This window comes from Monopterus albus, unplaced genomic scaffold (genome assembly GCF_001952655.1).
Source record: "Monopterus albus unplaced genomic scaffold, M_albus_1.0 scaffold140.1, whole genome shotgun sequence".
In the NCBI taxonomy this organism is placed as follows: domain Eukaryota; kingdom Metazoa; phylum Chordata; class Actinopteri; order Synbranchiformes; family Synbranchidae; genus Monopterus; species Monopterus albus.
The window spans coordinates 29,862-43,157 of NW_018128020.1; the positions used below are offsets into that span (position 1 = coordinate 29,862).

The following is a 13,296-nucleotide window of genomic DNA, read 5'->3' on the forward strand; positions in this document are numbered from 1 at the left end:
GGGAGATTGGATATTGGTTTATAATTAGCTAGGACACCTGGGTCAAGAGTAGAGGTTTAATTACTGTAACTTTAAAAGCCTGTGGAACATAACCTGTTAATAGAGAGAGGTTAATCAGATCTAGTATGGATGTGTTGATTAGGGGAAAGACGTCTTTGAGCAGCCTGGTCGGGATGGGGTCCAGGAGACATGTTGATGATTTAGATGAAGCAATTGTTGAGGTCAACTCAGAGAGATCTATAGGGGAGAAGTAGTCCAAGTATAAATGAGGTCTTACAGATGTTTCTAAAGCCATTGTAGTAGATGGCACATCTGCTAGAGCTGTGGGAGTGGTCCGACCAATTTTTTCTAATAGTTGTGATTTTATTTGTAAAGAAGCTCATGAAGTCATTGCTGCTGAGAGTCGCCTACTATAATTATTTTATCTGTACTAAGCACTAAATCAGACAAAGTCTGAGAATTCACTTAAAAACTTAGAATAAGGAGCAGGTGGACGGTATACAATAAATAGAACTGGCTTTTGAGTTTTCCAGTTTGGGTGTGAGAGACTCAGAGTGAGACTTTCAAATGAGTTATAACTATGTTTAGGTCTAGGGTTGATTAACAGGCTTGAGTCAAAGATCGCTGCCACACCTCCACCTCGGCCTGTGTTTTGAGGGATGTGACAGTTACTGTGGCCAGGTGAGGTGGATTCATTTAGACTTGCATATTCTTCCTGCTGTAATCACGTTTCAGTAAGACACAATAAGTCAATGTGATGTTCACTTATCCAATCATTCACTAACAGATTTAGATGAGAGAGATCTGATATTTAATAGTCCACATTTGATTCTCCTTTTACTTTCTACTATAAGAGTCGTCGTCTTAATTTTAATTAGGTTCTTATGAATAACTCCTCTCGAGTTGATTCTTGATTTATATAATTTAGTCTTAACTGAGAACACAGACTCACTCTGGCAAAACAAGGACTCATAGGAACTACAAACATCTACTACCAATATGGGCAGGCCTTCCCAGGTCTTCTCACTCTGCCATAGAGGATGTGCTGGTTGAGTGCAGGAGCTTCTTAAAGTGCCATAGAGGATGTGCTGGTCGGGTGCAGGAGCTTCTTAAAGTGCCATCTTCACTGCTCAACAATTCCTTCTTTGAGGCCAAAGTTCTTCTTTAGCCTCCATGAAATCATCTCACACAAAAGTTGTATTTTAAAGATTTTTTTGGAATGTTTTGAACTTTATTTTACAATGGCTCACGGACCGGTAATGTGTGGAGACAGTGATAACACACAGGTTTGCGGACAGACTGACATTTTGCCGTAACTATCCGGCTATCAAGGCACTCCTCACACCAAAGCTTTTGGTTCAGCCACAGTGCAACCTTCTGACCAACATTCTTAGAAACTGCAAGAAAACAGGGGGCCTGGGCTGTCCTGTTGCCACTGAGTATATTTAACCATATCAGTGGTTTGTATTCAATGGGATGGCCTTAATTTGTGCCCATGTAGTGGTGCCTATGAAATTATTAGGAATTAATGAAGGTATTGACATGCATTCCAGGAGAGAGTTGGTTTGGTGTCCTGTCTCTCTCCCTGTACCTTTCTGCAGGTAGCCCTGGCTCTGGAAGTCTACATTTCTGATGAGCAGTCACCGGCCACATCAACCTGTCCAGTGTTTGATTGTGTCTTGTTGTTTCTTGCCTCTATCCACCCACCCCAACTGGTCAAGGCAGATGGCTGCCCACTTGTTAAAGGGACTTTTTCTTCCCCATTGTTGCCAAGTGCTTGCTCCAGGGAGGATTTGCTGGGTTCTCCTTATAATAGGGTGAGGTCTAGAACTGACTATGTATAATGCCCTGAAATGATGTTGTGAATTGGCGCTATACAAATAAATTTAATTGAAGTGAACCGACCACAGCTAGAAGCAGCTAAAAATAGGGAACAAGCGAGAGAAATAAACTTTTGTTTCAAAAAATATAAAATTTCAGTGTACACCAGGGATGTCTAGATAAAGAATCTTCTTAAATGATGTGCACACATAATTGCAATCAATGCCTTTCACACTGCAGCTTCTTCAGTCTCGCTCAAGCATCTGATTCATAATCAAACACAGGGTCTGGGTTAGTCAGTCAAGTCTGGCTTAGTCGTTAGTGTAATCCACGTTTGGTCCCGCAACTCCCCACGGTCAGGTCTGTCTGTTCCATATTTCTATCAGGATGGACATTTTATGATGGTGATGGGGGGACAGGCCGGGAGCAGAAGGATGGAGAGTTTGTGTGAACTCATATAAATGACATATAAAAGCCATTACATAAAAGGTTTTGGCCTTTAACAGGTAGCAAAGCATGAATATGCAAGGCTTATTATATAAATTATTCTCCAAATGCATTTTTTTCATAACACAGTAGAGAAACAAGCCTTCAGTTTCAGTGGGAACAGTGTTGTTGGTCTCTCTTTTTAGCCAGTGCATCAAATTCTGGAGTTTGTTTTGTTGTGGCTATTCTCAGGATAGATCTGAGGTTTTGGTCAGTTAACATGGATCTATGACTGGCTTTGTTGATGTTCATGACGCTGAACGTCTGCTCACACACATAGGTCGAGCCAAACAACGCCAGCATCTTCTGTGCCATCCTCCGGAGGTTTGAAAACGTTGTTTCATTAAGTGAAGCATAAAAGTCATTCGGAGAGTTGAACTTCTCCTTTAAAACGGAGCCAGACTGAAGATCGATTAGTTCCAATTGCAGCTCCTGCGATGCTGTTTCAGGGTCTTGTGACACCAGCTGAAGTGACTTGTGATTTTTTTTTTTTTTTTAAATCACAGAACCGACAGCAGAATTCCCTGTGCAGGTCGTCCAGTGATCTGCTGTATTTCTTCATGTTTCAGGTGGCCGCTTTCTGCATGGCTAGTGTGGGAAAATGGGCGAAAGATTTGTTTGAAATTTGTCTGGAGAATAAAGTCAGCTTGGATTTGAAGGCTCTCACATTTGTGTACATGTTGTGCACAAAGTAGCTTCACGTTCAGCTTATTCATTTGTGAAAAGATGTCCACAACAAATGCAAAGTCACAAAGCCAGTTCTTGTCGCTCAGCTCAGAAAATTTGTCTGATTTCCCCATTAACTCCAAAAATATGCTAATCTCCTCTTTGAGCTGTAACACTCGCTGAAACACTTTGCCCAAACTTAACCAGCAGACACGAGAGCAGTAAAGTAAGTCCTGGTGATCCACACCGGTTTCCTCCAGGAATGCAATGAACTGACAGTGCTGAAGTCCCCTTCCTTGTATAAAGCTAACAAGTCTTAAGATTGGATTCACAATATGATTAAGTTGCAATGCAGACTTACACAGAGAATTCTGATGAATGATGCAGTGATCTACCATCTACTGGGGGAAACGTATGCATCGTAGGGAAAAAGGCAAACGAATGAGGTTTATTGATAACATAATTTAATAATATAATTTGGACAAGTTCGGCGGGCCGGATTCAAAAAATCTAACGGGCCGTAGTTTGCCCATGCCTGATCTAGTCAATATGCAGTTCAATCTGTAGTGTCCGTGCAAATTCTCAGTCATCCAGGTCATACTGTATCAAATTGAATCAATTTATATAGGACTTTAAAACAACATCCACCGACCAAAGTACATGGGAAAATAAAATCACAATGACTAAAATAATTAAGATCAGTGCAAATAAAAATAAAACAGCACAATAACACAGACACACATAACATAAATTAAAATTAAATTAAAAGGAGTTAAAAGGAATGCATCAGGCCCTACTGTGTATTAAAAGCCAAGCCAAATAAATAAGTTTTAAGCAATGATTTAAAAGTGCTGAGGTCAGTAGCTGACCTAACATTAAAAGGTAGACTATTCCATAATTTAGGGGCTTCAACAGTAAAAGCATGATCACCCGAGCATTTATATATGACCCTAGGAACCTCTAAAAGAAACTGGCTTGAAGATCTGAGGGACCTTGTAGGTTTGTGCCACTGCACTAGTTCGGTTAGTTAAAATGGTGCCAAACCATTAAGAGCCTTAAAAACAAAAATCAATAACTTGAAATCAATTCTAAAATGGACTGGAAGCCAGTGGAAAGAAGCCAGTATCGGGGTTATATGCTCGAACTTCCTAGTACTTGTCAAAAGACGAGCAGCAGCATTTTGCACCATTTCGAGACGAGTGAGGGAGGACTGGTTAACACCATAGTATAGAGCATCTAATCAAGTCTAGAAGTGATAAAAGCATGAATTGCAGTCTCAAAGTCATTAAAAGAAAGGAATGACTTGACGTAGCTTAACAACCTCAAGTAGAAGAAGCTAGATTTCACAACTGAGTTGATCTGCTTGTCAAACCTCAAGTCGCCATCAAACATCACCCCTAGATTTTTTACAGTCAACTTCAGGTGTTGAGCTAGGGGGCCCAGGCCCTGGTTAGAAGTAGTTAAGTCCGCCAGGTCGCCAAATAGCATACACTCAGTCTTATTTTCGTTGAGATTTAAAAAGTTAAGTGCCAACCATGATTTCAAGTCTGTCAGACAGCGGCTGTAATGATATCCCTCTTGTTGCCTTCAATGGTAAGTAAACCTGAATGTCATCTGCATAACAATGAAAAGAAAGGGCATATTTCCTTAAGATAGATCCCAGTGGGAGCATGTACAAAGAGAACAAAATGGGACCAAGCACAGATCCTTGGAGGACACCACAGGAAAGGATAGTTGAGGATGACGAACAGGTACCAATATTAACAGTAAAACTTCTATTGGTGAGATAAGATCTGAACCAGTTAAGAACAGTACCTTGAATTCCTACGCACTGCTCCAAACGAAATAGGAGGATTCCATGGTCCACTGTATCGAAGGCAGCAGTGAGGTCTAAAAACACAGATAAAACCGAATCCCCGGCATCCCTAGCCAACAGGATATCACTGCTGATTTTTAATAATGCAGACTCAGTACTACGTTTTGATTTAAAACCAGATTGAAATTGCTCCTCAATGCCATTATCTGTTAAAAAAAGACTGAAGTTGGATAAAAACAATCTTCTCCAGAACTTTAGACTTAAAAGATAATTTAGACACTGGTCTAAAGTTAGAAAACACTAAAGGATCAAGATTTGGCTTTTTGAGAAGAGGCTGGACAATTGCTCTTTCAAAAGCATCTGGAACTGAGCCTGTCCTTAGACATAAATTAATCACAGCCATAAAGCTAGGCCCAACAGACTCAAAAACATCCTTAAACAGTCTAGCTGGCAAACAATCCAAAGAACAGTGAGATGCTTTCATGTGGTGAACCAGTTCAGATAGGAGATGTAAGGATACAGGTTCAAACTGATCAAAGACATCAAAATGCAGAGGAATATCAGATGGGTCAGGATTAGTAGAACTGGAGGACTGCCTAATGCTAGTGATTTTATCAGTAAAATATTGAAGAAAACCCTCACATACTGCTACTGATGCCTCAGGATGAGAAGCAAGGTTACACAGGTTGATGACGGGATTAATTGTACTGAACAAGACCTGAGGTTTATGGTGATTACTGATGACAATGTCGAAAAGGTAGCTCGATTTGGCAGATTTTACAGCCTTCTGATAGAGAGACAATCCCAGAAATGGTAAAGAAAAACATGAAGTTTATCCTGCTTCCATTTGCGTTCAGTTTGCAGACATCTTTGTCTAAGTGCTCGAGTAGAGTCGTTTAGCCCAGGGCACTGCTTGAATCTTGGCTGGTCTGCATCGAAGACGGGTGATAAAATCCAATATATCCTGGCAAGTGGTTGTTAATGAACTCAATAGTTCCTCAGGATTCGTGTAAAAGGAGACATCATCCATCAAATACAGACCAGAGTTTTTAAAATGAATAGAAAACTCTCCTACTGTAGAGGAAGTGACAGTACGTCTAAAAGCAGCAGGGATAAAAGGTTTGTCCAGGAATAAAAGGTTTGTCTACCAGTGACAGAGCAGCAACATTGAATAAAACAGACAAGTGATTCGAAAACCGAGAGTCACATATTTCGTTAATGGAAACAGGTAGTCCATGAGAGATCACAAGGTCCAGTGTGTGTTCGAGCTCATGTGTAGGGCCATGCACCGACTGAGTGAGGTTAAAAGAGTCAATAATATTTAAAAAGTCTTTGGCCAATGGGTCATCAGGACAGCAGATGTGGATGTTAAAATCACAAAGTATTAAAAGCTTATCAAACTTTGGCAGGAAAAAATCCAAGAAGTCAGAAAACTGAATAAAACCCTTGTTGAATTTAGGAGGGTGATAAACCACTGCACACAGCAGTGGATAAGAGAGTTCCACCACAAACAGCTGTAGCTCAAAAGTGGAGTGGACAAAGGTCCACTGTGAGCTGCCGACATTTAAAACTGTTTTTAAAAACTGACGCCAGGTCGCTGCCCCCTGCCTGATGTGTGCGGGGAATTAAAAAAGGAGCAATCCGGTGGGAGAAGTTCAGAAAATACATAATGCTCACCTTCCTTTAGCCAGGTCTTGGTCAGCAACATAAAATCCAGTTCCCACGATATAAAAAAGTCATTTAAAATAAAAGTCTTGTTAGCCAGAGACCTGGCGTTAATCAAACCCATCCGGATTAATGAAGCTGAGTTCAGTAGCTGGGAAGACCATCTCAGTGATCAGAGGTTGGACCAGTCTACACCTCTTCTCGGGCGTCGCGGAAACTGGCAACATGGAATTGGCGCCGAGGAGTCCGGACCAATGGGCGGAAGGTAGGCGTAGATAAAGCCAGTGGGATTCGAATGCCAAAGAACCTTGAGCCTGACAGTCACTCCTGTGCTGGACATCTCAGACAATTCTTGGAAGAAGGGGTGACTCTGGCTTAAGCAATAAGAGGATGGGATGGGAGAAGATAAAAGTTGGGATAGCTGTGTTTTGGAGAGGAATGATGGTGCTGCAGTCATGAGTGTGCATTTGGACACGGCCGGGTGGAGAAGAGACCAACTCCTGACTTGAGTGACTGTGACAACCTTCTTATTTGATACTGTATTTATTCCTTTGCAGGGGAGGTGATTCTGTACTTTTCAGAGTATTTAATTGTCTGTCAGAGTGTTGAACTACCTTCCAAATTATTTAACTACTCAGAATTACTGCAATAATAAATAACTAATGGAATTAGGATGATTTGCTTGAATAAATTTAGTCCACATCAGACCCTACCCACTACAATAGTAAGCTGAAAAAAGTGGAAAAAATATCAACTGGACCTGGTTTTAAGTCAAAGACATTTCACCTCTCATCCAAGAGGCTTCATCAGTTCTGCCCGACTGGCATTGAACCAGAGATATTTATCCCCATCAGTGGTGTTTCAGTCCTTTGATGGCCAACAATGTCCCCTAACGACTGAGTCATTATAGCCCAGTATCAGTGAGTGTCGTGGACCTGTCGACCGACGCCTATTGCCCTGATGGGAATGTTTGGGCAAAGATCTCAAAACAGAGTTGTAGATGGATGGCAAGTTGTGTCTTAGTCCCCCACCCCTATTTAGTGAGGGATGTTCTATTTGAACAAAAATAGCTTCCTTGTCTCCTCTCTCAAACCAGCGATGTTCTCTGGAGAGGATCTGGACTTCACTGTTCTCAAAAGAATGTCCTTTGTCCTTCAGGTGGAGGTGGACTGCTGACTGTGGTCCACTGGAGTTGGCCCTCCTGTGTTGGGCCATGCGTTTGTGCAGCGACTGCTTAGTTTCACCAATGTACAAGTCGTTACACTCCTGACTACACTTAATTGCATACACCACATCACTCTGTTTGTGTCTGGGTGTTTTGTCCTTCGGGTGGACCAGTCTTTGCTGCAGGGTGTTCCCTGGCTTAAAGTTGACTGGGATATTGTGGTTGTAAAAGATCCTTTTTAACTTCTCTGATAAACCAGCCACATAAGGGATAACACTGTTATCCCCTCGTTTCTGGTTTCTCCCTGTTGGTGTTGGTCCTCTTCCTTGCTTTGGTGAAAGCCCACTTGGGCAGAACTGATGATGCCTCTTGGATGAGAAACGTCTTTGACCTAAAACCAAGTCCAGTTGATTTTTTTTTCTAAGTTTTTTTCAGCTTCAGTCTGTAGTACATGTTCTCAGTAGGCAGTACAGTGTGTAGTATTATCTGCAGCAAATGTACTCGGTATGCAGTACACTGTGTAGTATGGTATGCAGTACACTGTGTAGTATGGTATGCAGTACCTTGCACTCGTGCAGAAGTCCTCTGGTGGCATCCTCGTCTGTAAGATCACAGTGGAGGAGGCAGGGCCTGGCTCTCCTGTATCCAGTCCCAATAACCAGCCAGCCACTGTTCTGAAACTCTCTGCACACTGCTCGACCAAGAAGACCTGTTGCCCCGGTAACAAGGACCCTCGGACCCAGGACCACTACCTCCTCCTGGAGTACACAGTACATCTTCAGGTTACAAATACAGAATGGGAGGCAGAGCCTTTAGCTATCAAGCTCCCTCTCCTGTGGAACCAGCTCACAGTCTCAGTTCAGGAGGCAGATGCCCCCCTCTACCTTTAAAATTAGACTTAAGACTTTCCTTTCTGATAAAGCTTAGTTAGGGCTGGATCAGGTGACCCTGAGCATTCCCTTAATTATAAAAGCTCTGCCAAGGGGGAGCTCAGTTTCCCAATAAAGTAACATTCACATGATAGTTTTACCCTCATAATACAATGGCTTGACCATGAAAACCTACTGCTGGCACTTGAAATGATGCTGACATTGTTATTAGTTTGAAAGTTTTTCAAGAAAAAGGACAGACATCCAGTCCTTGGTTTAGGGGTAAAACGGGGACTTCAGAATTAGAATCTGCTTTATTGGCCAGGTGTGTCAAACACACAAAGAATTTGACTCTGGTACATCAGCTCTCAATGTGTTTTTTTTTTTTATTGAAACAAAGTAACAATAACAAAACAGTACCGACAAGACAACAGTTACATGACATTACAAAAGGATATAGTGTTTAACGAGGTTGTAGTGTGTGAAGTGTGGGTATTTCCAACTTATGCAGTCTATGAAATGCAAGAAAGGGAAAATGAAGGAAAGTAAATAAAAAACCTATAATAATGATAATAACAGTACTACTAAAAAAATCAGCTTGTTACATTTCTAAAGGTTGATGGGAATGTGCGTGGCCTCAGCCCCAGGTATTTGATTCAAGTTGAAATGTGTCATAAAATGGGTTCCATGTGTCATAAAAAGCAGGTAAGCTATTCTTGTGAGTGGATTTTCTCTAATGTGATGTATTCTGTCAGAAGGTTGGTCCAGTGGTTTATGTGTGGTGATTTTTTTGATTTCCAATTTTGAAAGACTGTTTTCTTGGCAATAGCTAGAGAAAAGAGGAGTGGGTTTTTATAATGAATTGGTAGGTGGTCGATTTCTGATATTACTGAGTAATAAGCAAAGTGATGGAGAAGTAGGGATTCTACAGCCCAAGATGGTGGAGAGTTTCTCTGTCACTGCTATCCAGAGGGAATGAACTGGTTGGCAGGTCCAAGTAGCATGAAAGTAACTGTTGTCAGCAAGGCTGTAATTACGGGCCTCAAAGAGCACAGAGATACAGAGAAGGCAGAGGAGAAAGAGGAAGTTCCAGGGGAGGTTGGAGAGGATGAAGGAATTATTATTAGAATGCTGTGGCAGAATGCTTAGAAAAGTTAAGCTTTTAATAAGTAAAGATAATCATAAAATGATTTGTGTTTTGTTTGAAATAATCAGTAGAGAATGTGTTTAAAAAAATGTGAAATGGTTGTATTGAAAGGATGGGGAAAAGTGATTTTACATCTAACAGAGTGAAAAGTACAGAATCACACAAGAGGAAGTAGACACATCCCTAAAATGAGGAACTGCAGGAGTGTGTGTATGTGACACAGAGCAGAGACACACACTATACTGAGGAAGTAACAAAAATTATGTTTAAGCACAAAAGTAAAGATCTGACTGATAACTGTTTGATCAATGTCTAATCAATGATAATCCATGTTAGTCAAAATATATAAAGATTTGTTTTGATTGTAAGGCATTGATAGTGTGTGAAAGTGTGTAATTCTGATTGTTCTGTTAAAAAGCAATGATAGAATTTTGATATTTCAGTCAGATGTGTTTCTTGTATTTTTGTTATGTATTCAGATGGTTTAGTTTTCTAGAAAAGAGGAAGTAGAATCCAAGACTGGATCACAGTGGGGCGGAGGCCGGTTACAGGCAGTGGGCTTGGACTGACAGTAAAAAAATATGCAATACTTCAGAACAATATGATTTTGCATCAAATAAGGTATCAACTGCAAACTGCGGTATCTGGTTGGATGAGAGGACAAAAATCACTGACCAGAATCCTATAAAAACCGAGGCAAAAAGAGGAACAAAGAGTCTTTCCACGGCTGCGGCTGGAGGCTCTGTCCGGTTGACCATCTGATTTCCAGGAGACCGAGGACTGCGGAGAGACAGTCTGGGGAGAGGGCACCCCTCTGGGAGTGCTCCCCTGTAGGCACCGGCCAGTGGGAGTGAGAAGCATGCCATCGTGGGAGAGTGAGCCCCTTTTCTGGGTGCTTGGACACAGGCATCGGCCCGTCAGAGCAGGAGGATGCATGCTGAGGTGGGATGATGAAACTGTGGCAGAGCCTCACAGTTCAGCCGGGAAACTGAATTCCTGCTTCAAAGCTGATTAATGAAGAAATCATGAATTTTAACAAAAAGCCAAAATCCACCTGGCCTGGTGGGGAAAGGGTGTCTTGCAAAGAAGACAGTTTTAGACATTTTCATGTCTTTATGAAGATTTGGACCAAAAAGAAGACAGCTTTAGACATTTTCATGTCTTTTATGCTTTCCTAAGTCACACAAGAATTGACCAAGAAAAACATAGTTTATCTGAATTTGTCTTTGTAGTGGTTAGCAATAAACCAGATTCCAGAAGAAATATGTAATAGAACAGTATGTAGTTCATATAGACATTATTTGTTATTACCTTGTGTGAGGGAAAGCTGAGTTGTTATGGGTTCATTAAGTTCATGTGAGTTGGACAATGGGCTTATGTAAGTGGTCAAGATGTTTCCTGTTTATGAAGTACATCTCAGGGTGTTGTCTCCCCCAAACTGGAGACAGGAAGCTAGGTTCAGAAATTGACGCAACAGCATAAGGGAAGCTGCTGATAAAAGAGTGAGCCTGGGAGAGAGGATGACCATGCTGCAGTGAACAGTAAACCATGTATCTTTTGGGGACCCAGCCGGCTGGGGAAGACGCTGACTGACAACAAATGACCTGACTGACTGGTGCTTCTGACAATCTTCTCAGGCTTTATCTATTCCATTGCAAGGGGAGAGTCTCTGTTCTCTGATCTCTGTTCCCTAACTACAAGATTATGTGTTTAAATACTACTCTATTCAGAATAATTGTAATATTAAACGATCCTTTAAATTGTAATGGTTTGTCTGAATTAATTTAGTCGGTATCACACTCTAGCCACAACATCTTATTTCTCTCTTCAGAGTTCTGAGGATTAAACCGGATGAGCTTTGATATTTTTGTTTGTAAATTCTTTTTCCTTGTGAAAGCTTGAATCATGGCAAAAAGGAAAAAAAGAAACAAGTGACTGCCCCAATCGGCCACCGCCCGCCCAGAGCCAGCTGAGGATCGGTAACGTGAGACCTTTGACTTTTATTCAGATCAACCTATGCCTAGCTCAACCATAATGATTTTAATCAGTATGATCATTTTAAATGTATGTTTAGAATTAGTAGTTGTTGATTCATTTAGATTAGAAGCCAATTATTGATGATTTTAAGGTTTATATTTTATTGCTTGTTGCTTTGCTGTAGCTCTGTTAAGCTTCTATATAAAATTCCTGAAAAGGTTTAATACTCTCTGTGGTTATTGAGTCAAGTTTGATGTTATTGACATTCCTATGATTTTTACCCAATTCCCAGTGAGTGCGATTAACTAAGTCTTAGTGAGTGTGTGAGGTTGCATAACAGTTCACAGGGTTGACAGAAGGCCCAGATTGAACTGCTAAAATGATTTTTAGACAGATATATTAGAAAAAGATTTTATCTAAAACATCCAGTTATATACTTGTTACATAATATACACTATTCTTTAAATATCCTATCCTTAATAACATCTTAGGTCAACTAAATACTGTGCAAAACAAATATGGTCTTAAGTGTCCAGTGACACAGCTTTTATTGGTTAATAAACTGCAGGTTGCTATTATTTGGAAGGTTTGGGGTCTTATCCTGGATTAATAGCATGAAAGAGGGAGGTCTACAGGGAACTCTGTTTGCAGGTTCATGGTAGTCAATTACTGAGTGAATATCTCCGTCATACAACCTCAAGCAGTGTTTGGAGCTCTAATATGTTTCAAATATGCCACCTTAGTGTGAGAGGTAAGCTTTATTTCTATGCCCAGGGGTTAGCATATCGTGGCCTTCAAACACTGTTGGCGCAATCTAGAGTGCATTGTGAGCAGATGTCTGTGTCGGTAAAACCCATTTTGAACATTTTACTTTCTGTAATATGGGTCCTATAAATTGTCTTGTTTTGTATAAGTTGTAAGTTTACATTGCTGGTCATAGAAAAGATGTTATTGCAAATTTCTGTCCAGAAGTCAGAGTTGAGGGGGAAAATTAAATCATTTTCCCATTTGAGTTTTGGTATTGTTGAGTCTATATTTGATATGAGTTTATATAGCTTGGATATTTTTTTCTAGGAGGATGTAATTTTCATAATTTCTTCAATTAATTTGGAAGGCTGTAGTGGGTTATTGGTTACACTAATCTTTGATTTAATTATGGATTTTAGCTGATTGTACTGGAGGAACTGTTCTCTCAGAACTCCGTACTTCTGGATCAGTGTATTAAATGATATGAACAGGTTATTTTCAAATAGGTGATGTAAGTGAGTGATTCCTTTGTCTTGCCATGCTGGGAAATAGAATTACTATGCAGTTTGAAATCAGGGCTGTGCCAAATTGGAGTGTATCTACATGGTGCAAGTGATGATTTAGTAATTTTGTTTGCTTTCCACCAGGCTGTCAGAGTTGAGAGGATTGTGATGTTCTTACAGTGATTCATTTTCTTAGTAGAGTTTGGTTGAAAAGGGAGGTCTGCAACCGAGTTAAGTTATTTTTACAGTAATTTTGCTCTAATTCTATCCATGGAGCTAAATGAACTTTTCATCCATCCATCCATTTTCCTCCGCTTATCCGGGACCGGGTCGCGGGGGCAGCAGTCTAAGCAAAGCTGCCCAGACTTCCCTCTCTCCAGACACTTCCTCCAGCTCCTCCGGGGGAATGAGGCGTTCCCAGGCCCGCCGAGCGA

The 13,296-nt window shown here is 40.8% G+C and overlaps 1 protein-coding gene across 2 annotated transcripts in view; it reads right to left on the reverse strand.

Moving 5' to 3' along the window:
• Nucleotides 1-13,296, reverse strand: part of mat2b (methionine adenosyltransferase 2 non-catalytic beta subunit methionine) — a 33,896-nt gene that overhangs the window by 10,510 nt on the left and 10,090 nt on the right. For both annotated transcript variants that reach the window (XM_020613924.1, XM_020613923.1), the window contains exon 2: nucleotides 8,183-8,377. In XM_020613924.1, coding sequence (XP_020469580.1) covers nucleotides 8,183-8,377 — 195 coding nt within the window. The remainder of the gene's footprint in view (nucleotides 1-8,182; nucleotides 8,378-13,296) is intronic.